The sequence below is a fragment of the Emydura macquarii genome, unplaced genomic scaffold (assembly GCF_026122565.2).
Source record: "Emydura macquarii macquarii isolate MOO-44397 ecotype Brisbane River unplaced genomic scaffold, CSIRO-AGI_Emac_v2 contig_295, whole genome shotgun sequence".
NCBI lineage: Eukaryota > Metazoa > Chordata > Testudines > Chelidae > Emydura > Emydura macquarii.
In genome coordinates, this window is record NW_027130432.1 from 733,451 (window position 1) to 761,378 (window position 27,928).

At 38.7% G+C, this 27,928-nt stretch overlaps 1 protein-coding gene across 1 annotated transcript in view; it reads right to left on the reverse strand.

Moving 5' to 3' along the window:
• Positions 1–2,435: 2,435 nt before the first annotated feature.
• The window catches only part of SHCBP1 (SHC binding and spindle associated 1), a 30,191-nt gene continuing 4,698 nt past the window's right edge, over positions 2,436–27,928 (reverse strand). The window contains exons 4-13 of the mRNA XM_067550375.1: positions 23,884–24,092; positions 22,583–22,675; positions 19,697–19,930; positions 19,432–19,600; positions 17,855–17,975; positions 9,675–9,806; positions 6,291–6,409; positions 5,438–5,524; positions 4,923–5,064; positions 2,436–3,538 (exon numbers count right to left, since the gene is read on the reverse strand). Coding sequence (XP_067406476.1) covers positions 3,210–3,538; positions 4,923–5,064; positions 5,438–5,524; positions 6,291–6,409; positions 9,675–9,806; positions 17,855–17,975; positions 19,432–19,600; positions 19,697–19,930; positions 22,583–22,675; positions 23,884–24,092 — 1,635 coding nt within the window. The 3' untranslated portion in view covers positions 2,436–3,209. The remainder of the gene's footprint in view (positions 3,539–4,922; positions 5,065–5,437; positions 5,525–6,290; positions 6,410–9,674; positions 9,807–17,854; positions 17,976–19,431; positions 19,601–19,696; positions 19,931–22,582; positions 22,676–23,883; positions 24,093–27,928) is intronic.

Consider the following 27,928-nt stretch of genomic DNA (forward strand, 5'->3'; position numbering starts at 1 on the left):
CTCACACTCTTTAATATATTTATCCTCACAACAACCCTATGAGGTAAGGAAATGCACTATCCCCATTTACAGGGGGGGAACTGAAGCACAGACACTCTGAACAAGGAATCAGGAGATGTGGGCTCAATCCCTGACTTTAACAAAGACTCCATGTGCAACCTTGGGTACTCACTTAATCTGTCCCTGCCTTTGTTTCCCATCTGTATAGGAGAATACTTCCATTCTCCCAGTCTGTGTGTCTTTTTTTAGATTTTAAGTTCTTCGGGGAGTGACCATCGCCTACCTATTTATGTATAGCACCTCAGCCAGGAGAGGTTAGGTAAGTGATTTCTACCCTGGCCAGGGAAACAGTAACTCCAGAGGACAGTGTTTGTTAGAAGAGTATTGCAGTGTCCCTGGTTTGTGCACAGACAGCCTAACCATGCCAAAAACCTATTTACAAAACCATATCCTTAGACAAGTCAAACCTTGGAGACTGTTTCTTGTCTCATCACTCCCTGTCCACAATAGCCAGGACCTAACAGGATTTATGTTTAAAGAATCTACAAAAGCCTGCCGAGGTAATATTGTGCACTTGGCACTTGCTCAAGCTATTTAAATGATTGTGATGAATGAGGGAACAGAACAGAGCACAGCAAAGGTTGCTGAAAATGCTTTTTCATCCTGGCTGGCAAAATGGCTAGGGCCACTTCTGTACACAGCCCTAGCCACTCATAACTCCATAGAAGGTAGCAGATGAGGGCTGTTGGCACAAATGGCCCTTATATAGGAAAAGCTGGACTCAAGGAAAGGTATAGGCAGGGGGGACAGCCCCATCAACTATTTACCAAGCCAAAGACTGGAAGTCAAGAGAGATTCCTAGGCTTGCGTTAAATGTTGCTGCTTCTTTACGAAGAGTGAGCCATTTACCGAGAGTGCGTCTTCACCTAATTCCACTCCCCTTGAGAGCAGTAGAAGTTTGAGGTAGGCCAATACTGAGATTTGAAAATCCCACCCTAAATCATCTTGTGCCTAGATCAAACAAGAGGGCTGTCCTCCCCACAGTTCTTGAATCCAAAGACTTTATCAGCAACATTTCTTCACGCTCCTGTTCAGCAGTGTAAACAAGAGTACAGCAGAGGCAGGTTCTAAATTGGGGTGCAAGAGATATTCTTACTGCTTTATGAAGTAACTTCTGTGCCTATGCCACGTGTGTCTCACGCTCCTGCCCCATGCTATAGGGACTTCATTTATAGAGACGAATTTAGAAGCCACTAGCAAACTGCATAACTTGGTGCATCAACACATACACAAGCAATGGCCCTGGTCCTCGTGAAAAGTTCTTGCTTCCTCCTGCAAGAAGAGATGCACAAGGGAAAAACCCACAGAACTATGGCCTTGTTTGCACCACTTCTTTTAATTAGGATTACAGAAATTATAGATATAAAATCACATCTGCTATGTGTATAAACCCCATGAAAAGTAAAATACTTGGCGTGACGTGAATTATTCAGAGATAGACTACTGAACCTCAACATTCAAACACTCACATTACTTTAGGCCATGACAAAACTTCTTTATATTTGTTGACTAGCAGAAATGCAAGGCTCTGTACTTAATGAATTAAGATAACTGCAGTGAAATTGGGATTTGTGGAGCATTCAATTCTCAGTAACAATCAATGGAAATTAAATATTAATGTATGTGTCTAAAGTGGAAAACCATGCAAAAGGTGGGATGGGAAAGCTGGGAACAGTAATAAGTTCTCTACAATTCTATTGACAGTGCAAATTACAGTAAACAAAACAGAATGCTGACAAACAAGTCTATACATTTTCCTTGGCATCAACGACTAATTGCATAAAACAGATTAATCTATTTAGATTCCAATCACCACTTGACTGAAGTTGGGGTGAAGAGTGTTAAACAGTCACAACCACATCAATTTTTAACAAGCTGTGCATTTCATTTCTTGTTTTGCATTGTGTTAAGCTATCTTCTGGAGTTTTCTGCAGCCTAATATTGAGAAAACATGATCATCCCTTTATCAGCAAGCTGTGTTACTTTACACATTCCAGGTCCTCACTCTCCTTGTTAATATTCTCTTACACATTGTAAATTACAAGAAGTAAATCTGTAAATCTTAAAGGGCAACAGGATAAAGAATGTTAATAAGGATTTATTACAATTAGCACAGAAAGGTGCGAAAGCAGTTATGGGACCAAATTCTCACTCAAAGTCACTGCAAGTTTTTCTTCAAGTAAGAACTTAGGGGATAACCTTGCGTCTTCCCTTAACTTTGTGAAGCACAGAGGTGCCTGCCTTGCAGGATCAGATCTGATATGCTTTGCGTTTGTTTTATTAATAAATATTTCCATGGGCTGGAGAAAAAAAATTCTTGTTGAAAACTACATTTGCTATATTATTCCAATCATTTTTAAAAGTACAGTCTAATGTCACAACAAGTAACATGTTTATTACTTAAAAAGCATTATGTTACATCTAAAAATATGATAATACAAATGTTACTTTAATTACTTTTCATTTGGAAATTGTTGCGATTCAGAACACTATTATGGCTAAAGAAAAGGTACATAGATTTTTTTAGCACTAGACAGTACAAAAATTACATGCATATACACATTGGTTTGAGCAATACCATCTTTTCTTATGTTCCACAGATATCCTAATAACTTCTGTAACTATAAGACTGGCAACCCCCAATTTCTTAACAGTAAGTAAGTGATGAGTAATATCTTAATTATAAAAAAAGCCTTTATTAACATACGAATGAAGTACCATGCCAGTGTTGCATGGAAGTCAGAACTCCTTATCGTGGTTAAGAAACACGATGGAGGGAGCCTATATTGTTGCACCTATTGTCTATCTTCCCCTCTGGAGCATAGGGATGTTTTTGTTTGTTTGTTTGTTTTTAAAGGGTTTTACATTTAGAAGTTAAATAAATACTATAAAAAAGTAAAGTACATGGCTGGTAAAGAAAGAACTTGTGGGTCAGCTATGTCCATACAAGGTTTCCATGTTGGAGTTGTTTTCTATATTTGCTGCAAGGAGGCAATGTCACATGTGGAATATGTACACTTAAAAAGAATAAATATTCTTGAATTGTATCACATTCTAACATAATGGAAGACAGGTGAGTCAAATTAACTTCTCTGAACATAACAATTTGTGCAAATCTTCTACTATAATGGCATTTCAAGACAGGACAGTCAAAAGAGGAATGTGCCAAAACTTCCTTTCCCATTTCGTTTGAACTGATTGCCCAAAATCGAAACAAACATTTCCTGAGACATTAAGTTGTCATCAGTCTCTGTGATTCCCAGTTCACTCAGCCTTTTCTTGTGCATCTGGCTCTTCTTTACAGAGGTAGCAGCAAGTTCATTTGCAATTTCATAATTGCCTTCACTTTGTTCAGAAATCTCAGCTCTCTCACAGAGCTCCAATTCGTCTGTTGCACATTCATGTAGCTCTTCACATCCCAAGTCTTCTACATTGTCCATCTTACCATTTGACTGGATAGTCTGTATATTTCCTAAATCTGAAAACAGTGATGTGGTTATTACAGACTGGGCAGATGCCTGGAGGAGCTGAAGTAGTTAAAGTATCAGATTTGCAATGCTTTGAAATTTAGGGGTTTTTTTTTTTTTTCAAGTTTTATTAAACAAAGAAAATATCCTGCATATTGCAATAACTGTTCCAAGTATTACACAGTTCAGCTCCATCAGCTCTCACCCATAAGAGCTCATTCTTCCAGTGCAAACACAAAGATACAGGACAAAGCATAAAGAGCAAAGTCAGGTAGCAAGTAGAATTCTTTTGCTCAGACAATCCAGCACAAAGAGTTAAAATGCAAGAATAAGACTTCAAAAGTGATTGCTACTGGTAACAAAGTGGCAGTGAATATTTTATGAAAGGTTCAAAATATTCACCAGTTTCCTCTTATCACCCATTTTGGATGGCAATTTTAGTACACAAGTGTGATGCTTAAGAAAGTCTTGAGACTGATAAATTACTCAGAGACAGACAAGTATTTTAGAGAGAACTGAGTGGAATTTTAGACATCACAACTGAAAGCTTAGTATCCTTTTTAAAATAAGACATGGAAAGTACAGTTGTCAAGTAATATTTATCGTTGGGAAAAAATCTGCACTGGCAGGAGTATGCTAGACTTAACAAGTCTCATTTCTACTGCATGGGGGAACCGGAGAGCAGAGGATTAACATGGGTTGTGGGAGGAATATGCTCACTTTCTCCCTGACCACATGCTGTTTTGCTTGGGTGACCAAGGAGTTAATTCCAGTCCTCTAAGAAGGATCTGCATAGTGGAGTAGATTGGTCCAGTAGGCAAGAATCAATTGGAAAGACTCCTTTTCTTCACTGAATAGCAAGATACCATTTAAGAAGACTCAGACACGCTGACCCAGCCATTCATTTAGAGAGGAGACAGATGGAAAAAGCCTCAAGGACAACTATCATGGAACAGAGACTAAAACTCCTTATACTGCAGAAAATGCCATTCTTAAAATGACTAAGCAGTCAGGATCTTCTGAAAGACTATCATTGCCAGCTGCCTGATACATGCTTCCAGAGCCCAGAATAAGCTTTTGGAGACACTAAGTATTTGTTTACAAGTGCTTTGATATCACTGGATTTAAAAAAGTGAAACTGAAGTGCAAGTTATTACACACATGAAGTCTGCAGATACTCCTAAACATTCCTCTGCAATAGTTGTGATCTGAGAAATCCCAGTGCTCTGATAATTATAGGGCAAGTCATATCTAGAATCATATTTTTCTCCTTATTAGAAAGAAGGCTTTCTTTCTGCCTAATTATATAATGTGCATTTTCTAAATAGTTCACAGAAATACACTAGATTCACCACTATATTTAGATGCCTATTAAGTCACCAGAGTAAAAAATACCTTCTGAATTTCTGGCAGCAACGTCTTTTACATCAGAGGAAACTGTAGGTTTAACCAGGACGACTCCATACCCTTCATTGTTATGGATCACATTGTTCACCATAGTTATCCTGGGAATGTCATAATGCTCATCTAAGAAATCCTATAGCAGAAGACAAATGTAAAAGATGTATAACAAATTCTCAGAAAGGGAATTACAACCCAGCTAGAGTGTCTTCTCTAAAAACAAAGATAATACAAAAGAACTAGATCTATTTGCATATTTTAAGGGACATAGTTAAATGTAGTCAAACACATTCCTTGTTGCAACCATGAAATAGAAGGAATATTTTGCTGTAACAGACAAAAATGTAAGTCCAGTGATATCAGTCTTATCATATCTTGTCGTTCAAATAAGTTAAAATAAAAAAGTAGCAACATCATGAGATAACTAACTAGAATAGTTATTAGTAGGTACCAGTCCCAACAGGTGTGAGTTTGATAACAGATTAGAGCACATTCCATCCAGAACTCACTTTTATGAGGATTCCCTCCTTGCAGTGGTGTATGCCATTGCCCAGCAGAGTACATGTGCTACCCGGATATATTTCGACACCAGCCCCCTGTAAATTAAAGAGACATGTCCCAAATGAGTCAGTAAGTTCCCAGAGTAATGGGTTACACTACTTACCCCAAAGTGGGTTTTTGTCTCCACCTAGTAACTATTATGATAAAAAAGTTTACTAAGACCTGTAGCTAGAGGAAATAGCAAACTAGCTCAAGTAGCAAAAGCTCATGGTTCAATCCCCACTGGCAATGCTGCTATCATCACATCACAAAAATGCTGCTGAGAAAGATTGTATGACATGCACAGAGTTGTATTTGATATTTAATACACACACCTAGTCTTGGGAAAGCCAATAATTTTTTGTGATGTAACAAGTGTTAGATTTTGATCATCTCCTTGTAAGAATCAATAGGTAAATTCAAAAAAGGCAATTCAGCTGCAGAGAGAATATTAATTTAATGAGAGACAAGAACATTTAAAGGGTACAACAGCCTTATCCCATGAATCAGCTCCAAGAATGTGCCTGGGGTTATTCTATAATGGACTCGTTACTGTTTGATTTTCACAGTGTCACATGCAAGTCAATATGAGGTTGAGTCTCCACCCAGTAGAGACATACTACCTAAGAGGTTAAGAGAATCCTGTGACTGATTTCTTAAACACCAATAATATTTATTCATTCTATGGAAAATATTAGTGGTTTTCTAAAGGATAAAGAAATTATCTCTTTCCTGATTATGATTCCTTATTTGCCAGCAGAGAGCTTCATTTTATTCAAGCTGGAGTTTTGTTCCAAAAAAGATTTAAAAGTTAGTTCACACCTTGGCACCATACAGATCACAGTTCTTCATTGATAGTTCAGCTGATGTCCGCACTGTAACACCTGTAGTTTCACACTGTAGCACACAGTTCTCCAGTGTGGTTTTCCCATGATGAACACCTGCAACCAAAGACACCCAACATCAACATTAGAAATCATTCTAAAAGAGACCGTCTACTAGATGATCTCAAATGAGAGGAATTTTCTGTTCATCAGCCCAGACTGTGCTCTTTTGGGCGCACAGTGATTGGTCAGCCTCCGTTTGATGACTACAAGGTCAATACGCCCCATCGCACAGATACTATAATGAGGCCATATTAGATTAATATTTATTAAAGAAACATTTTTTCAGCCAGATTTCAATGAACCTCAAGGTACACATTACCATGCAGACTTTTTAATGAGTATGCTCTTGAAGGTGTTTGTTTTCTGGGTTATGAAACCAAGAAAAGTTAAGTGGAAACAATTTTCATACACACAGAAATACTGCTGCAGTGCAACCACTTTCCAGCAGCATAATCTGAGTCCAAAACCAGGGAGGATCAAGGCAATTATGAGTGATCCTCCAGTGACAGATTACAATGAAAAGGCTCTTTTGCCTTACACATCCACCCCACTGCTTGTTTCAACTGGTGAAAGGTGTACAACCAAAGCAAATGGAGAATGACTAGGACACCAATACAATGCAGATTCTTAGTTGTGTTTTCAGCCCTCTCCCCCACCACGGTCAATGCAGCCTGACTAAAAGTTTGAGTAGTCATCATGCTGCTGTCAGAAAATATGGGGACCAGGACCAGCCCCAGCCCCCACACACAGCTGCAGCAGGATCAGAAGTGTGTGAAACTGAGCTTTAAAGTTAACACTCTTGAGTATAACATGGCTAGTGACAGTCAGTCTGGCTCACATATTACTGTGATTGGGGGCCACATGAATGTTTGTTGTATACATAGCCTGCAAGATCAAGTGTCCGCCTGACATTCCTCAGAAAGTCTGAAATAAGAAAGTGGCTGAGTATATGCACACACATAGCCCTACACATGCCACGTGACCCAAATTATCAGACACGCAAAAATGTGGTAAAGCTTTGCTTTTACACATTAGTGGAAAACTCTTCAGGTTTCCACTTCCAGAAGGTTAATGCAAATTTAAATAGAATTAAAACTAGATAGTCTGAATTTAAAGGAAACAATGCAATAAAGTCATAAGTGTTTTGGTCTACAGGGGGCCTAGAGCCAAAAAGTTCACTTTCTGCATAACTGTTGCCAAATAACTCCAAGTATGCATGGTAATGAGTGTATGTGAACATTAAAATAGGACAATACTTGACAACAACAGTTGTCTGATAAAATGGTTTATAAACCTGACTTGAGTACATGCTCAGTTCATAGGTGGGGCACCCAATATTACTGCCCACTGCTGGAAGAACTAGGCACCTGTTGGAAAAACTGTGGTGAAAATAAAAGAATAGTCATTTCTTGAGGGTCACAAGGGACTTCACATTTATAGAGACCTATCCTGTGGCTTTAATATCCAGCTCTGCAACAAAAGGAGGACTGGCCTTTCTTACTTCTTCATGTCTTGTCCCTTAAAATGTTCACTAGTCGCACTAAGCAGAGCTTTGTCAGCTAACACATTCATACATTTGCCAGCACTGGCCCAGGAAGAATTGTGTCATATGATACACTTTTGTTCAGTGGCTAACTTGGAAAAGAGGACAACTGTCTTGCATTGTTGGCTTGATAAAGTTACACCCCTTTTCTCATTAATTGCATGGTTTTTACAAAAGAAAAATAATTCAGAGTAATGCATTGCCTTGGCTTAATCCATGCACAAAGAAAGTCAGGGATGTATGTGACCCCGCAAAACAGGATAAATAGCAGCTCTTTTGCAATAAAAAAAAAATCCCTGTTATAGTATATCTGAGACCAAAGCAATTACATACATGGACATTATCACGTGCCAGTGATAGGTTGTGACTCTCTGGATTGGACCAGGATTACACACTTATTTTTGTAACTAAATCAATTCAGTTACATTGATGCAAAAAAAGTAGATGTATTTTAAACTAGTTTAAACTGTGCTTATACCAGTTTCTTAATTTAATAAAATTTCTAAATTAAGCTAAACCAGTCTAAAATTCTCCTACATCAGTGGTTTGCACTGCTACAACTAAAAACAATTAATTACACCAATGCAAGTTTTCTAACATAATCAGGCCATTTGTTACAAAGGAACCATTAAAGGAACATTAGTCTGAGATCTACCCGTATGAGTTTTTCTGGGTTTTTTTGGTTAAGTAACAGCAGAAACCTCTCTATATCAGCCTTGATTCCCTTTCTTTGTGAATATATTTTCCCTAAAATATGAAATACCTACATGAAAGTGTTAAGCATTTTAAAGTGATATTTCTTCCAATCCACCTGTGTTTAGTGAAGTGTTAATTAGCACCTTCCCCAAAGGCAGAAGAACATGACCTTCTTCAGATGCAACTGGGAACTAATTTTTCCTTAGATGATCAAAAGAATTGTCTGGAGTGATACTGTGTTCCAAAGTCTGAAGAAAATAATGGCATGTAACGTAGCATGCTTTTGCTTACAAAAAATGGCTTACAGGATGAGAAAAATCTTATTATCCTGAGCCCAGGGCAGATAGCAGTGCTTTCTGGGGAAGCAAAGGGATCAGGTTCTTGATTGCAGGACAAGGACAACAGTGGAGGCCGAGTGAGTGAGACACAATATCACTAAGCTGCCAGTCAGAGAGTAGGGAGCTAAAGGAAGAGAGACAGCTTAGAGCTACAGAACTGAACTGCCAGCAAGAAGGTTGGGGGATAGGCCTACTTGGCAACAACATAAATATTGTTTGAGGAAAAGGAACAAAGGAGCAGCATCCTGCTGAGCATTCCTACAGCTGAGCCACAGTTTGAATGCACTGTCAGTGAGCAGAGGTGTTTGTGGTGATCAGTGAGGGGAGAGGCTGGTTCAGCAATATAGTCAGATATTTCCAGGGAATTCTCTTTGCCAGTAAGGTGAGCAGGTATTCTCCAGCCAAACTGGAGTAGGCTGTGTAGCAATTTTTAGCAGCAGATAGTAATCTAATCAAACTGTCTTTTTTTTTTTTTTTTTTTTTTTTAATTTATTTAAAGAAGGAGACTAAAGCTTGAAAACTATAGACTGCAGTCACATAGTTCAAAGGCTGGGAGTTAAATTCAAAATTATTAGTAATCTAGATAAAAAATCTTGAAGGTATCATGTTTATACAAACAGGATTCCTTTACTATGTCCTTTTGCAAGATTGTAATATTGGGTGCAAATGTACAGATTAGCAAAGCTTTAATTCCACCAGTAATTATGAGAGCATAAAAATAGACAAAGGCTTTTATACTTACTTAATATCCCCTCTACTGCATCGTACTGAACCAGCTTCAAACTGGAGATTCTTATATTCGCCCCTGTACAGTCAACAAAGTTGTCTCCCTTGCCCCTCTTTTCTATCACAATATCATCTGGCAGGCCATATCCTGAAAGGAAAAGTTTAGATATGGAAAAAATGCTAGTGTGTAATATGTTACTGTGGTTCACAGGTGGACACAGGTGCTCAAGGTACACATGACGAGATATCAAAATTAGAGTTAAACTAAGGACTGTAACTTGAGTTTTGTCATGCTAATAGATTTAAGTTTTCCACACTTCATGCAGACCACCCACAACACTCCCAGCTACACGAGCCTTCTCTAAACTGGCAGGAATCCTACCCTTGAAGCATACAAAAAAGGTTCAAGTATCTCAGATGGCTGCTTCACTCAAACCACTACTGATCAGTGCAAAGGTTTTGAGGCCATGCAAAAACAGTGAATTTCATCCATTGCACTACTGACTTCTGAATTTAAGTGAAACAGGTCAAAAAACTTTGACTATAGCAGTTTCCAGGAGAATTCGAGTAAAACAACAAACTTTCAAAGCCGATGGCAATACTGATTTACTATATCATCCATTATCATTAACATTCAATCACTTATGGAGAAATGTATCAGCACGTAAAGCTTTTATTACTGGTCAGACAAGAATCATGACAAGGAAGCTGATAATGGGGCAACTATTAAAGTGGCATGAGCACCATCATATGGTGGAAAACGTACATGGATCCCAGGTCACAAGACTGTTTGAACAGGATGTTAGTATACGAATGCTCTGATGTATAGTAAAAAGATAAAGCACTATTGAAAAAGTTTGCAGTAGGTTTTAAAGAAGTCAGATATAAAATTAATTAGGTCTCAGTACCTCTGAGGGTAGATAGATAAACCGAGATCATCCCTGAAATATTAAGTCAACCTTTTCTTAAAAACCACCAATGATGGGGATTCTACAACATTCCTTGTAAGCCTGTTCCAGAACTTAACTATCCTTATAGTCAGAAAGTTTTTCCTAATATTTAAACTAAATCTCCTTTCTCACAGATTAAGACCATTACTTCTTGTCCTACCTTCAGATGACATGGAGAACAATTGACAGTCATCCTCTTTATATCAGTTTCCCCCTGCATCTTCTTTTCTCAAGAAGAAACATGCCCAGTTTTTTAACCTTTCCTTATAGGTCAGGTTTTCTAAACCTATCATTTTTGTTGTTCTCCTCTGGACTCTCTCCAGTTTGTCCACATCTTTCCTAAAGTGTGGCACACAAAACTCCATCTCAGACCCCACCAGTACCAACTAGAATGGGACAATTACCTACCATACCTTACATATGGCATTCCTGTTAATGCGCCCCAGAACGATATTGACCTTTTTCATAGCTGCATCACATTGCAAATTTGTGATCCATTATAACTCCCAGATCCTTCTCAGCAGCACTACCACCTAGCCAGTTATTCCCCATTTTATAGTTGTGCATTTGATTTTTCCTTCTTAAGTGAAGTACTTTGCACTTGTCTTTATTGAATTTCATCATCTTGAATTCAGACCAATTTGTCAAAGGTCATTTTGAGGTCTAATCATGTCCTCCAAAGTGCTTGCACCCCCTCCCAGTTCGGTGTCTTCCACAAAGTCTACTCTCCACTCCATTATCCAAGTCCTTAATTAAAATACTGACTAGTACCAGCCCCAGGACAGACGCCGGCTGGATCCACTAGATATACCCTCCCAGTTGGATAGTGATCCATTGATAACTACTCTTGAATATTGTCTTTCAACCAATTGTGCACCTAGCTTATAGTAATTACATCTAGACCACACTTCCCTAGTTTGCTTATGAGAATGACATGTGTCAAAAGCCTTATTAAAATTAAGATACATCACATCTACAGCCTCCATCCTATCCACTAGGCCAGTAAACCTGTAAAAAGAAAATTAGGGTGGTTTGTCATGATATTTTCTTGACAAATTCATGCGGGTGACTCTTTATAACTCTATTAGGCTCTAGAGGCTTATAAACTGATTGTCTAATATTTTATCCCAGAATCTTTCCAGGTATCAAAGTTACATTATCCTAGGTCCTCTGTGCTCCCCCTTTTAAAGTTTTACTCTTCTCCAAGCCTCCGGGATCTCATCCATCCTCCATGAATTATCGAAGTTAATTGCTCCAGCTACTTCCTTAAGCACCATAGGATGAATTAGATCAGGCCCCATCAACTTGAGTAAATTCAACTTATCTAAATATTCTTTAACCAGTTATTTTCCTATTTTGACTTGTGTTCCTTCCCCCCTTGCTTTTAATATTAATTTATGTTGAGTATCTGGTCACCTTTAACCTTTACAGTGAATAAAGCAAAACTGGCATAAAACATTTGAGTCTTCTCAGTGCCGATTACCTCTCTTTCCTCACTAAGTAGAAGACTTAACACTTTCCTTCACCTTTCTCTTGCTCCTAATCTATTTCTAGAACCTCTTTTCTTATTGCCTTTTATTTCCCTTACTAGATGTAGCTCATTTTGTGCCTTAGCCTTTCTGATTTTGTCCCTACAGGGTTGTGCTATTCTTTTATACTTCTCCTTGGCAATTTATCCATGTTTCCACTTTTTGTAAGATTGCTTTTTGATTTGCAAGTCATTAAAAACTCCTAACAGAGCCATATTGGCTGCTTCCTATTCTACTATTCTTCTGATGGCATTCAGTATGCTGTTTGTCTAGTCAGGATTCTAGAAAGTATGTCTGCCTGTGAACCATGTCTGATTGTACAACAGCTGGAGTTTAAGCAATCACTGCACACTGAAGAATTAAACATTTAGTATCACTGGTGGAATGAAGATTACAGAAGGGTAAAGTTTTCTTGGTTTGTTTTTCCCCTAAGACTATCATTGCAGTAACAAAGGAAAACTTGCTTGGGTGCCTAAACTGGGAACTTCATCACAACTGCTAGGATTTCTTCTAAATTTAATCTAAACAAATTTCCTAATACTTATTTTACTGATAAAATATTTCAAGAATATTTAGTTATTTCCCCATACGTCACTGATCTTCACACTCAGCCTAAACACCAACTTTCATTCTGTCTGGGAATAAATAAAAGGAAAGCACCTATACAGTTAAGTTGTGTTATTCCTTTGACAAATAAATTCCCATTCCCTCATCTCAAGGAAGTTACCAAAGCAGTATTAAGTACTCAGATTAGTGCCAGCAAGATTTTATTTGATGGTCCTATCTAGTGAGGACATTTTCAGCAACTCCTACTGCTGAACTTCCCCGAACATAGTCTCATATGCAAAGATTACCACCACACCTTCACCCTTGCTCATTGAAGGATTGGTCCCTATTAAAGTAAGTGTGTGCGTGTTGCTCCTTAAAGCAGAATGGCTATTTCTAGCCTATGACTAACAGACCTGCTACTTCACCCCTTGTATTACCATTTTCTGAAAGACAGAACATCATCTATCATAAAAACCACCCACCAGAATTTCAGAACACCACTAGTCTCACTGATAAAGCAATTTATTGTGGCCCTTTATCCTGCAGATGTATTTCATATGGGCATGTATATCTATATAAATCAAACATATACAAGAAAAATTATAGTCATAAAACAAAAAGAGGCAAGAAAATATAGTATGGAACAGCAGGAAATTAAACTCCCAGCCTTCTTTCCATTAAGAAGTTTTGACAAGATAAAGATAAAGAATGCAGCTTAAGCAGTTTCTGAACAGCACACAATGTATGGGTTATTATACAACAAGCTGTATTCCTAAAGTTGTTTGGCAAACTGTTAACAGGTGTGCATGCCTGTAGCTAAGGCATTACTGGGAGAGAGATAATGTAGACAAGGCAGGAGCATTTGATTTTAAAGCCATTCCCAAAAGCACAGCAACATCTGTTGAGAAGATATTATAAACATGTATAGGTTGCTGTTTGGTTCTGCAAAATAAACACAGGGATCTGAACCCTTAGCCAGTGACTTTTTTCTCTATTCTGTTCTATATAGCATAGCATCAACATTCACACTGTTAATTTGTGCACTACACACACCGAGCTTCATACTTCTCAACAAATATTTGAATGCAAAATGCTATAAGGGCTTGGCTCATCCCTTAATTCAATAAAGTTACATACAAGTGCTGTACAAAATCTTCAGAATACCCTTCCCAGGCAGATTAATAACTCCCATTTTATAGAAAAGGAAAATGAAGCACAGAAGATAAAGATCACATAGCTGGCAGAGAGACACAAAAATAGAATTCAGGTCTTCATAGCCTCCAACCTAGGCCATTAGACTGAATTACCACTTCGTGGTAAAAGCTATAAATATAAAATGCAGAATATTTACTAGCATAGGATCAAGTATCAAGCTATATTAAGTCACATGAACCAAGCACATTTTGCAGTGCTTCCTGCTGGCAATGATGAGGGGAAAACTAGCCTCTGATGATTCATAAAATTCAGCTAATGTGCAGTGAGTCTTCCTGGTCAGTGTAATTAAGTGAGGTTCTACCATACCAAAACCAAAGAACAAAGGGACAGACCTACTGCATACTCTTTCTATTTAAAGCCAGTGTTCTGCAACTTAAATACAGAAGTTAAGTGACTTTTGTGTTCATTAAATTAAGGTAAGTCCTCATATACTCCTTCCAGAGTCTGTCCACTCGCTGAACAACCAGGCAGTGATTGAATGATTTCATCCAAACAAGTAGCATGAGAAAACACTAAATTGGGGATAAATGTATTTTTCTGAAGTCCTATCAAAAATGCCCATTTGCAGCTGTAGCTATTACACACACATCCTTCATGGTGTCAGACAGCAGCACACCCCACTCTGTATTTGAACACACTTCTGGCTCTAGAAGCAAGGACTCTGCAGGAATGGCAAGGCATTTAAGAAAAAAGAAAGGTTAATAGACTCCCAATCAGCAGATCCCTCCTGGAGTTAAAAAATCCCTTTGCACAGTTCACTTTACTTTAAGAAAATGGACCAGTTAACATTAGTTTCAAGTTCTTCCACACTAACCAGAACCTCCTACCTTATCTTAAATTAATCAAATTGTACCATAGAATCTCTATGGATAGAAATTCCATGCTTGAACAATAAGAGTACAGAAGCAGAAATATATTTCCGATCCCATGACCAGGATGACAATGACTGTGATGGTGAAATAATCAGGGAGAGAAGAGAGGCTACAAAGGCAGAAACTGCAATAATAGGGGACTTCAGATATCCTCATATTGACTCAGCAAGGGATGCAAATATAACCTTTTTAGACACTATAAATGATTGCTTCTTGGAGCAGCTTGTATGGTACCCACAAATGGAGAGGCAATACTTGGGCCAGATCCTATGCTCCACTTATGACTAGTTTAAGAGGTGAACATAGCTGAACTGCTCAGCAATAGCAACTATAATGTAGTTAAATTTAACATCTTTGTAGTGGGGAAAATACCAAAGAAACTCACTGCGCTAGCATTTAACTTCGAAAAGGGGAACCACACAAAATGAGGAAGTTAGTTAAACGGAAATTAAAAGGAACAATCACAAAGGTGAAATGCCTGCAAATTGCACGGAAACTATTTTAAAACACCATAATAGAGGCCCAAACTAAACGTATACCTCAAATTTAAAAAACAAAACCAAAAACAATAAGAGGATGAAAAAAATGCCACCTCTGGCTAAACAGCAGAGTAAAAGAGGCAGTTTGAGGCAAAATATCCTTTAAAAATTGGAAGTCAAATCCTAGCAAGAAAAATAGAAAGGAGCATAAACTCTGGCAAGTCAAGTAGAAATAGGCCGAGAAATAATTTGAAGAGCAACTAGCTAAAGACAAAAACCACCACGAAAAAAATTAAGTACAACAGAAGCAGGAAGTCTGCCAAACAGTCAGTGGGGCCACTGACCGATCGAGGTACTAAAGAAGCATTCGTGAAAGACAAGGCCATTGCAGAGAAACTAAAGGAATTATTTGCCGGGTGACTGGGCAACAGAAATGGCAGATGAAGTTCAAATTTGGTAAATGCAAAGTAACTCATATTGGAAAAAAATAATCCCAGTTACACACAAAATAATAGGGTCTAAATTAATTGTTACCACTCAAGAAAAGATCTTGGAGTCACTGCAGATAGTTTTCTGAAAACAACATGCAGCAGCAGTCAACAAAGCTAACACAATGTTAGGAATCATAAGGAAAGGGATAGATAAGACAGAAAATATAATGCAATTATATAAATCCATGGTACGCCCACACCTTGAATACTGCATGCAGTTCTAGTCGCCCATCTCAAAAAAGATATATTAGAATTGGAAAAGGCACAGAAAAGGGCAACAAAAATTAGGAGTATGAAACAGCTTCCATACAAGAAGAGATTAAAAAAAAAAAAAAAAAAAGACTCTTCAGCTCAGACGAGAGGCAACTAAGAGGGGGATATCATAGACGTGTATAAAATCATGAATTATATGGAGAAAGTGAATAAGGAAGTGTTATTTACCCCTTCACATAATATAAGAATTGTGTGTCATCCAATGAAATTAATAGGCTACTGGTTTAACACAAACAAAAGGTAGCAGGGGGGATAAAAATATTTTTTAAATGTAAAATATTGGATTTTTTTAATTTAAATTGGATTTTTTTAATTTTGTTATTTAAATTTGAGTTTTTATTTTAAAAATAACCCTGTTTCAAAGGAAATTTGATTTTACTACAAAATACATTAAGGATCAAAATTATAATTTCTTAAGCTATTTAAATTAAAAATAAATATGTTGAATCCATGAGCTTCTAATCAAAAAGCTTTGAGTTAAAGCTTGAAAAAGAAAGAATCAGGGGAAAAACATCTAACTTCTGAGGTCAAGCTTTATATATATGGCACAATATGTCATGTATGGTATTAAGGGCTTGTTTTGCTTAATAAAAAATAAATTTTATGTTGTTTTGTGTGTTTAAAGTCCAGTTACCATCCTTATACAGCTGGACACAAAAAATGAGCACAAAGTTAGTGATTGCTTATTCAATGTCATTCACCATTTACCATACTAAAAATGTACAATTAATAAGAATTTGAAAATAGTAAGCTATACAATTGCTTACATAAGTGTAAATAGTTCTAGAGTACCATCCTAAGTAGCAAAGAGATGTACCAAATCTAGTGTAAAGGCTCTAATTAGCTGTAAATCAACATGTTTTAATGGTTATATCAACCAATGAGAATGCCCCTGTCTTTAGAAAGTAACTGAAGTACAAATGGCAAAGTTGATTAAAACCAATTATTTAAATCAAGGCTTTCCACTTTGATTTAAATTGCTGATTTAAATCAATCCACCCTGAAGGGAAGTACTTCTTCACACAATGCACAATTAACGTGTGGAACTTGTTGCTATGGGATGTTTTGAAGGCCAAAAGTGAATTAGACAAGTTTACAGAGGTTAGGTCCAACAACTGCCAGTAGCCAAGATGGTCAGGGATGCATCACTACGATCTGCATGTCCCTAAACTAAAGCCCTGCAGCGGGATTGGGATCCCACAGGATCCACTGCCACAATAGCGGGAGCTGGTAAGATGTGCTTTGTTGCAGGCAGGATTGGGTACAACAAACAAAACAACAAAACAAAAACAGACTACAATAATTGGTGGGAAACACCTTTTTTTTTTTTTTTTTTTTTTTTAAATAAAAGTTTTAATACTTAAATTTAAGCAAGGGATAGAAAGTGATTTGATATCTATTGTAACAGGAGTTAAAGTATTTTTGTTTTATTCTTTTAGTGGTAAAAATTGTGTCTGAATTCCATTTTTTTTATATATATGAAAATTCCATTTTTATCTATATATTAAAGACTTGTTTTTAGTAGCATGGGGTAATCTGACTCTCTTGCAGGATCTAAGGTTTTTATGGGTGGGAGCAAGATAAAAAGGGCAAGAAAATGGGTGAGAGTGGTTATTGGGATGCAGGACAGAAGTGGGATTAAAGAAATAGTCCCGCATAGGACTCTAACCTAAACCTCAAACTGCCAGAAGCTAGGATTGGATGACAGGGGATGATCACTCAAAATTGTCCTGCTCTGTTCACTCCCTCTGAAGCACCAGGCACAGACCACTGTTAGAAGATCAGGTGCTGGGCTACATGGACCATTGGTATGACCTCATATGGTCATTCTTATGTACCTTCTAGTTGAATTGAATCAGCAATGCAGAACATGCCATCTACAACATAACGACCAGGACAGATGATGACAGTATCTCCTTCATAGCAGGCATTGACAGCTGTCAGTGGATCACTGTGGAACTGTAAAAGACAGTAAAAAACACAATCAGCTTCAGATAATGCAAGAGAATGACTTGAATTTACGCCAACAGAATTCCCTTTTAATTTTAATGTTGCTATATAGTCAAAATGCTACTGCCTCTGCTTAAAGGAAACCCATTTTAGTGGCATCTATAGAATACAATTAATACTTTGTGCTCATATAGTGCTTTGCCTGCAAGGATCCCCATGTACTTTTAGAACAGCGAATCAGTATCGAAACATCCCTGTGAGCAGCATCATTCCATTTACGGATAGGAAACTGAGTCAGGGAAAGATTAAGTGTTATGTTTAAAAGAGCCTAAATGCAAACCCCAATACGCCTGTAAATGCAGACTTGGAAGTTCTACCCTAAGTGATTTACCCTAGGTCACAAAAGAAATATGAAGCAGAGGCAGAAACAGCAAAGGGGACTAAGTTGGAGCTTATCTAGACACTGAACTATCCTCTCACTCCTGGAGCAGACCCCTCCAAAACAGAATTCAAGGACATTGCTGCGTCAGATTTGGATCTGCCTGCTAGACATCTCATGTTAAACTAAAGACTTCAGTCTCCAAGGTGGACAGGCTGGCACCTATCACAAGCCTTACAAACATGATTCTACTCTGAACTGACTGAAAATGGCACAGTGGAGTTCCACGTTTATTGCCTCTGACTTCCAGATTAAGCATGCTCACTTTACAAGTATTAAGATGCTCTTCCAACTGCTAGCCCTGCACACTCAACCCAGGATCTGAGAGTTAAGTCTGGTTCTTTCCTTTTTTTTGCACACCAGTAATAACAGTTCTGAAGGCCAAATTAGGCGCTCAGGTATCTGGGCAACCAAATGACTTAGTAATTTTTTTAAATAGCTGTAATAGGAATTGAGTAAACAATTCAGTTTATTCACAAGAATAGAACGCAAATGGCAATGCCTAAATGGCTTTGAAAACATACAGCAGCAAAGTAGTAAAATCATATCGGTCATTGAATTAAGGTAAGAGGACGCAAACACAAAAGGAACAGATATATTGAGAAAGGTTCCTTCCCTGTGCCCTCACCCTGACTACATCAGTAGAACCAGATCTAGACAAAATTTTAAAGCAATACTTTTTAAAAGAGTGCATCCAGGTGTTGTTAAAACTCAAAGTAAAGTATCATGCCTTACTCAGACTACTTCATTATGGAATTGTTACAAGAGTGCAAGGCAGATTCCCTGTTTCCCACCCAGAGAGGAAAGTGCTTGCAAAGGAGTATTTAGCAGACAAGTTAGTCAGACAAGTTCACTGTTTCTTCCATCCTTATTACTCACTATGTATAAGACAGCTGTGGGATTAAGGTCCCATCATGGTAAATTCTGTACATACAGAAGTAAATACTGTGAAAGAAGAAATTAATTTATTGGGGAAGATAAAAAAGGAGGACTTTGAGAAAATGAAGACAACTCCTGCTATTTTACCTGTATTTCTAGTTCTTCATCACAGGTCTCAGGACAAAGCTTATCCCTGAGCAAAGACTGCAATAGGCTACCTATTATAGTAGTAGATACAACGTGAGTGATCTTTGTACCCATTGGACGGGAGCCTTTGGCTTGGAGACCTGTGCACTTCTGGTAACCAAATACATACCTGAAAATGAGACATAAATCATTAGTTCTATTCTGATGGAAAGCAGTTCCTAGCTGGTTTCTTCACCCTCTCCTCCCCTCTCACCGCCCCCAGTACCTCAAGAGAGGATTCTCAATGAGTTTTAGCTTTTGCTTCAGATGCTCTATCTCATCATAAAGCTTTAAGCCTTCCACCATGGAGACATTTTCTGCCTCGGAGTGAGAGTCACTGCTTGATATGCCACTCCTCAGGTTTAAGAACTTTCTGTAGAGCACCTCACATTGAGACAGCAGACTGTGGTAATCAGCAATGAGTCCAGAAGGGACACGATCCTCAAGTATGTCATAATGCCTACAATTCAAAGCATAGGACAGTTAGTGTTCCCCACTTTCCTGAAGCAGAGAGAACCTGATCCAAGGCCCATTTTAGTCCAATCTTTCTACTGACTTTGTAGGCTTTGAATCAGAAGCGCTGAGCTCCCTGCATCTATGACACCCCAATTCAAAGAGGTATGGCTGACAAAAAGCACATTTGTCTAAATATACCACCCCTGTTGTTACAATGTACACCCAAGATTATTAGAGTTGAAAGAGTACAGGGACAGAGAGAAATACTTCTTTTAAAATACAAAGATGTACTTTTAAAACCACAAGAATTACCAGGAGGCTTCAGAGGCAGATACATTATCTAGAACTATTTTTAATTCACTATTTAAAATCTGACTATACGGTGCCCCTTTAAGGCACCATGAAATTGGTAGCAATAGCCGAGATAATGTAGCAAATGTTGGCTTTGAAATAGCAAAAGCAGAACCTTGTCCGGCAAAAGAGAAAGAAACATACCACAGGGAAAGTGAGAGAGGCAACAATTAGAACTGGATGATAGAAGTGAAAAAGCAGATTTACTACAAGATATAATGTACCATCAAGGAGTCTCTCACACAAGAGATGGAAACACGCCTGCAAAAATGCTCTGTCTAAGTCAGACAGTCACATATCTGCCAGATAAAAGAAGGCTTGATGAAAATTCCAGAGTGATGGTACTGACATTCCAGAAAAAAGGTCAGACAACAATGAAAAGATACTGAAAGCAAAGTGAAGAATCCTCCTCTGTCTTTGGTACAGTTGAAGGGGAAGTAAGTGAACCCAGTGTAAGTAACTCCATGCCCAGTCACTGAGGGATCTTATTGAAAAGAAGAAAACATGCAAGGAAATTAAGGGCCAAAACAATTCCTCAGAGCCAATCACTCAGATGTTCACCAAAGTGCACTCTCAAAATTGTGCCGTAAAGAACAAACTAGAGGCAGAATAATAAATATCTACTTGGTTCTAACAGATAGTAAAGAGGTACAAAAACCTCACAGCTAAAACAACTGCATTATAAGATGCAGCATGCCTGGTGACAACATGTGACTATACTTCAGAGTAGGTGAGGAACTAGAGACAGTTGATTTTTTTTAATGTAATAGAGAAAGATACAATACTTGAAGAAAACTATGGAATCCGCACCTAAGTTGACCCTAAAATGTGTACTCTTAATTTTAGAACGGACCACTCTGTAGATATATAAAACTAAATGATTTTACTAAACTTCAGTAAAATATTTTGCATAGAATTATTTACCTGTTTTACAAAACCAGAGCTTACATTTTAAAACAAACAGGATCAGAGATAAAGTTTGCAGTGTGAAGACTGTCTGCTTCAATTAATCTAAACTCGCTGGAGACCCCTCTGAATAAGAAAGTAGAACATTGCATGTCTAAATGGATAGAAGGATGCATGTTACTGCTACTTATCAACTGACACATCACTGCTTATATCAGAGCAGAACAGAATATAAACTTCAGTGCAGCTTACAGTACAGGCTTTGTTTCAAGCACAGTGTTGGGAATGAGAAAGGAAAATATTTACTCTTCATTGTAATACAAAGCCGAATCGTTGGTTCCTTTTGGGTCCTCTCTAAAAATGCTTATGCTCCCATCTGAATCTATTTTTTTTTTTTTTTTTAAAGGTAGCTAAGTCTGTTTGTGTTTGATTACATTCCACTTTCATTAGATGCAAAGGATTTTTCCTCCGAAGAAAAAAGCAATTCTTTCTTTTTGCCTCCCCATCTGCTAGCAGCACAGAAGCATAAACATATGAGAAATACTTCTTTCCACATGTAACATTTCCAGACCTCAAAACATTTCCTTGCAGTTTGTACAAGCTCAACATGGCCCAGGTATAATATGGAACTGAACTGTCATAATGAATTCCATTTCAAAGAATCACCACTTCAGGGTCCTCACACTATCAAAGCTGGATTGGCATGTAATGTGCATTCCTGAATTCCTATTCCAAATAATTATATGCAGAAAAAAGGATTAAAGAAAACAGGCATGAAAATAATGGACTGACATATTGTCAAATACGAGGAAAAAGCCGTAGAAAACTGGTAAAGCCACTTTCCAGTGATTCATTTCGGGTATTTAAAAAATGTGTTTCTAATATATTTCCAGATTGCGAGCTTGTGTGCTGTTGAAGTTCCATATGGCTGGATGTATTAAAAAGACACATTCACAAAAACCTAATACAAATTAATCCCACTGGAGAAAAAATACACATGCCTCCTTCAGCGTCACTAGTTTAAGTTTTCTTCTATATTCTGTTCCATTTGGGTTCTTATTCCACACCCAGAGGTATCTGCGCGTCACACACTAGTCTTAATTAGGGTTATATTTCATACTTGAAGTCAAACCAGTTTTATATTTGAAAGAGGCTATACCCAGTTTTGGAACGCCATCTAATGGAAAGAAGAGGGTTGTGCAAAAAAGGCGAAGAAAATAACTGGCAAGGAAGTTGTTCATTTCTCCTGGATCTTTTTTCAAACACAAAATTTCTAGTTACTGGCAGTTATCAGCTTTGCTTTGCTAATGAAGAGTTTTGTATGAATTTAATTTTGTCTGTCACTAACCCCATGCTTCCCCTTCCAGTGTTTAACTAAATGTTAAAAAAAGTCTCTTACAGTCTCAGTCGAGGTTCAACACATCTGACAAAATAATCAAAGTCATCCTCATCCTCTTCATCCCAACTCCTCCAGATGTGCTGGTAGAAAAACCTTTTAAAATAAAACAAGCAGTTAAGAGTGCACTGTTCAGGTGACTATGGACTCATCAATGAACAAAAGTTAGGACTGAAAATAGAAATGCAATAAATTGAGGAAGACATCTCAAAATATCAGACCTTTCTAATTCCCATTCACTCTCCTCCAGGCTATTTAGTAAACAAACACTAGCCTTATCTTCCTGCTCTGCTATATATACCGTGGGTAAAGTTTTCAAAAATGCCTTGAATGACTTAGTCTCTTACGTACCATTGATTTCAACAAAACTTAGACGTGGTCTATGTTACAGAGTTTTGTCGACAAAAGTCAGTTTTTGTCGACAAAAAGTGGAGGTGTACACATTGAAATGCTCCTCCCGCTGATCTAACTCCCCTTTTACACTGACATAATAAAACCACCTCAATGAGAGGCATAGGGCTTGGTGTAGTTAGGACAACGCAATGTCAATGTAGTCACTGCGTTCCTTACACAGGCTGTTGGCTGTCATTCTTTTCAATTTCATGACTCCAGTGGAACTGTGAAATTGCCAAGAAAGCCGGGCAGCTAGAGCCAAGCTGCCCCCCACTCCCGGCTGGGAGCCAGGGCAAGAAGCCTGAGCAGTTGGATTCCACTCCCAGCTGGGAACTGGAGCAAGAGGGAGGGTGGGGCAGCCTATCAGGAGCCCGAGAGCCTGTGGGGCAGATGAGTTCCCAGCAGGGAGCTGCCAGCAGAACTGAGAGACCAGGGAAAGATATACCACAATGAAATATGGGGGAAAAATGAGAGAGTGCAGTGAAGGGAGGAAGGTGAGAGGTAAAAACAAGGAACAGAACAAGTTACATCTTTTAAACTTAGGAGAAAATTAATTGGTAATGAACTACAATGAAAACCCAACACACACACATTTGATTCCTTGTGACATAGCAATACAGGTGTTTTTCTTCTGGCCAGTCAGCTTAGCTCTTCAGCTAGCAGTCATCGTGTTTACTTCTAAAGCCCTGGTCAATATAGTCCCAGGAACGGTCTCAAGAATTCATAAAGATGGGAGTTTACCAAAAGCTCTTTCTGACTGGACACTAACATCTTTTACTGTAGGTCCATGTATGAAACCGCATATTATAGCGGTTTCATTGTAGTTCAGATGTGATGTTTAAACTGACTCTTGAAATTAAAAAAAAAAAATAGTTCAGGACACAACTAGCCATTTATGAACATTTTCCTACCTGACATGCTCTATAGCCAGTGCTGTCTGGTCAAACTCTCCTGAGTCATCAAACACAACCCACAGCTCCTGCAGGGGTAACTGATGCTCCTTCAGCTCCAAGAGCTCTTGCATACACTCCAAGGTAAAGGTGCTAACATGGGAGTCGCATAGGAAAGGCTCACTGAGCCGAACCACTGCTTTCAGAGCCGAGTACTCCACATCCACAGCCTGACATGAACAACACAACTATTAGGGCAGCTTCAGACAGTACAGTACATGCAACTGGAAAAGCCAAAGTAATTTGCATAACACAATCAAACTTACTAGAGAAGCCAATTAGCAACTTTTTTAATCACTACGTATGGCATTTTATACCAGAGATGTCTAAGCATGTATATTTGAAATTATAACCCCAAAACAAGCTTCGTGCTCAGCAAATACATCCATATACATATAGTGGTTTCCATCTTCAAAGCACTGTACAAACAGCAAGCCTCATAATGTCCCTGGGAGGACAGGAAGTTACTATCTTCTTTTCACAGAGGCAAGGGTTATGGGCCTGATTTTGGCTACGCCAAGTATCTGTTCGCTCTCATGGACTTTACTTGGAATGGAGGAACAAACTGAAACAAATCAGGACCCAACTACCTTGCAGCAGCCCACACAGCAACTCATTGGCAGAGCAAGATATTCCTGTGTACTAATCCCATGCTTAACCCAGTATGCTACCATGCCCTTTTGCTGGACAGTGCTTCAACAGGGACCAAAGGTGGCCTGGAGAATCCTACACTATCAACCCTCTCCCTCTGTTTAGGGAGAGGACAAAGCTGATCAAATGCAGGTCTCTGTTGCTGGAAAACACAAACAACTTCTGTTGCTCTATAAAGAGAAACCACCAATACGTTTGCATGCTTCTACTTATTTTAAGATTGTAGTTTACTTGCAGATGTTTTAAGTGCAGGGAAGGTGAGTAGCATTTCCCTTTTATGAAAGGGTTCAAAGTTTAAAATCAGGTTCACATAGAAGGTTTGCACAAAGGTAAATGGCTCCAACAGGCCTAATGAGGCCCAGCAAAGCAGGGTCCCCTCCTGCAGACTTGAGTATGCCTATAAACAGCAGGAGTGCACATGTGCAGAGCACTGAGGAATTATATCTGGCTGAGACAGGCGGATTGGAGGGGGAGGATTTTATTCACAAAACCTTAATACACAGAAAAATGCTTCAAGGTTTTACATTAGAAAACAAGACTGAATTTCTACATCCTGCTCTAGGCCAGCCTCCCTCCATCCCAGCTTCCATTCCTTTCTGCGCCCACAGTTCCTTACACCTCCATCACAGAATCACAGAAAGGTAGGGCTGAAAGGGCAGAAAGGTAGTGCTGAAAGGGGTATTGAGAGGTTATCAAGTCCATAACCCTGTGCTGAGGCAGAACAAAGAATATCAAACCCATGCCAGAAAGTTTTGTCTAATCGGTTCTTAAAAATTTCCAGTTTCCCTAGGGAACCCATTCCAGTTCTTAATTATTCTTGTAGCTAGGAAGTTTTTCCTAGTAGCTAACCTGAATCTCCCTTCCTGCAAGCTAAATAGGTTACTTGTTCTCCCAACTTCAGTGGACATAGAAAACAATTGATCACCGTCCTCTTTACAGCAACCTGCTACAGACTTATGCCCCCCTGCCCAGTCCTCTCTTCTGTGAACTAAACATGTCCAGTTCTTTCATTCTTTCCCTCACAGCTCACGTTTTCCAAATTTCGTTTTTGTTCTTCTCCTCTGGACTCTCTCCAGTTTGTCCACATCTTTAATCAAGTGTGGTGTTCAAAACTAGACACAGCATTCCAGCTGATGCCTCACCAGTGCCAAGTAGGGCAGAAAAATTACCACCCATATCTTAGGCCATGTCTACACCAGAGGCATTATAGTGGCATAGTTATGGTGTCATAGCTATGCTGCTGTAACCTCGTAGTGTAAACACAGACTATAGCAACAGAAGGGTTTGTATCACTATAGGAACTCCACCTTCCAGAGCAACAAGAGCTAGGTCAACAGAAGCATTCTTCCATCCACCTAACTGCATCTACACCAGGGATAAGGTCGGCACATCCACAGCTCTCCGGGTGCAATTTTTCACAGCTCTGTAGCTCTCAACTTCAGTTTTAAGTATAGGCCAGGTCTTATACACAACACTCCTGTGAATAAGTCCCAGAATGAAACTCGCTTTTTTTTTTCTTTTTGCCACAACACCTTAATGTTGACTCATTTGATCATGATCCACTATAACTCCCAGATACCTTTCTGTAGTACTGCTGCCTAACCAGTTAGTCCCCATTTTGTAGTTGTGCATTTGATTTTTCCTTAAGTGTAATACTTTGCACTTGTCTTTATTAAAATTCATCTTGTTGATTTCAGACTAATTCTCTAATCTATGAAGATTACTCTGAATTCTAATACTGACCTCCAAAGAACTTGCAACTCCTCCCAGTTTGTCTTCTGCAAATTTTATACGAGTAATCTCTAGTCCATCATCCAAGTCATTAATGAAAACACTGAATAGTAACAGACCCAAGACACATCCCTACAGGTCTTGATATGTCCTCCTAGTTTGACAGCAAGCCATTGATAACCACTCTGAACATGCTGAGTGTGTCTACACAACAAAGAGACACCTGCATCAGACCCATCCTGGCCAGCTCAGGCTCACAGGGTTGTTTCATTGCCGTGTAGAGTTCCAGGCTCAGGCTACCGTCCAAATTCTGGGACCCTCCCACCTTGCAAGGTCCTAGAGCCCAGACTCCAGCCATGAAAACAAACTGTTCAGTCCAAGCCCAGCAAGCCCAAGTCAGCTAGCACAGGCCAGCTCTGGGTGTCTAGTTGCTTTGTACAGATACTCTTTGAGTACAGTTTTCCAACCAACTGTGCAGTGATTTCATCTAGACCACATTTCCCTGGTTTGCTTATGAGAGTGCCATGTGAAAATGTGTCAAAAGCCTTAATAAAAATCAAGATGCATCACATCATCTGCTTCCACCCTCTCCAGTGAAACTGTCAAAGACGGAAATTAGACTGGTTTGGCATTCTTTGTTCTGGACAAATCTATGTTGGTTATTTCTTATCCTCCAGGTTTGAAGAAACTGATCGTATAATTTGTTTCAGTATTTTTCTGGGTATCCAAGTTAAGTGACAAGTCTCTAATTCCCCAGATGCTCCTTTTTCCGCTTTATGAAGGCAGGTATTATGCTGACCTTCTCCAGTCTTCTGGGACCTCACCCGCTGTCCATAATTTATCCCTTAGATGTACCCCATCTTTCCTTGGTGTGCTCTCTGATCTCGAAAACAGCCCCTATCATTAGACCATAAACCAGTGGTTTTCAACCAGGGATATGCATACCCCTGCAGTTACGCAGAGGTCTTTCAGGGGGTCCATCAACTCATCTAAATATTTGCCTACTTTCACAACGGGCTACATAAAAAGCACCTGTGAAGTCAGTACAAACTAATTACTTGTTTATACTGCTCTATATACTGAAATGTAAGAATATGATTTATATTCCAATTTATTTATTTTATAATTATATGGTAAAAATGAGAAAGTAAGCCATTTTTCAGTAACAGTTTGCTGTAACACTTAAATTTTTATATCTGATCTGTAAAAAAGGTTTTTTAAGTTAGGTGAAACTTGGGGATAGTCAAGACAAATCAGAGTCCTAAAAGGGCTACAGAAGACTGGAAATTTGAGAGCCACTGCCATAAACTACAGTTTCATGTCACCATGTTACAGTCCTTCAGTCCCCCTGCCTATCTCTGCATTAGACCCCTCCTCCATGTAACCCAGACACTGTTAAACAATGGTGTATTCCAATGTTAGCAACAGTGGGACATTTTTGCCAGTTAAACTCAGTATAGAGAAGGCCACATTGTCAACTGGCAGTTGCTTGACTCACCTCAGGAAAAACCCAACTGAGGACACAAAGCATCTGCCCCTAACACCAGGTTACCCATTTCCTGATCAGAAACGTGAAGTGCAATATCAGGAAATCCTAAACTACCCAAACCATGACAGTCTCATA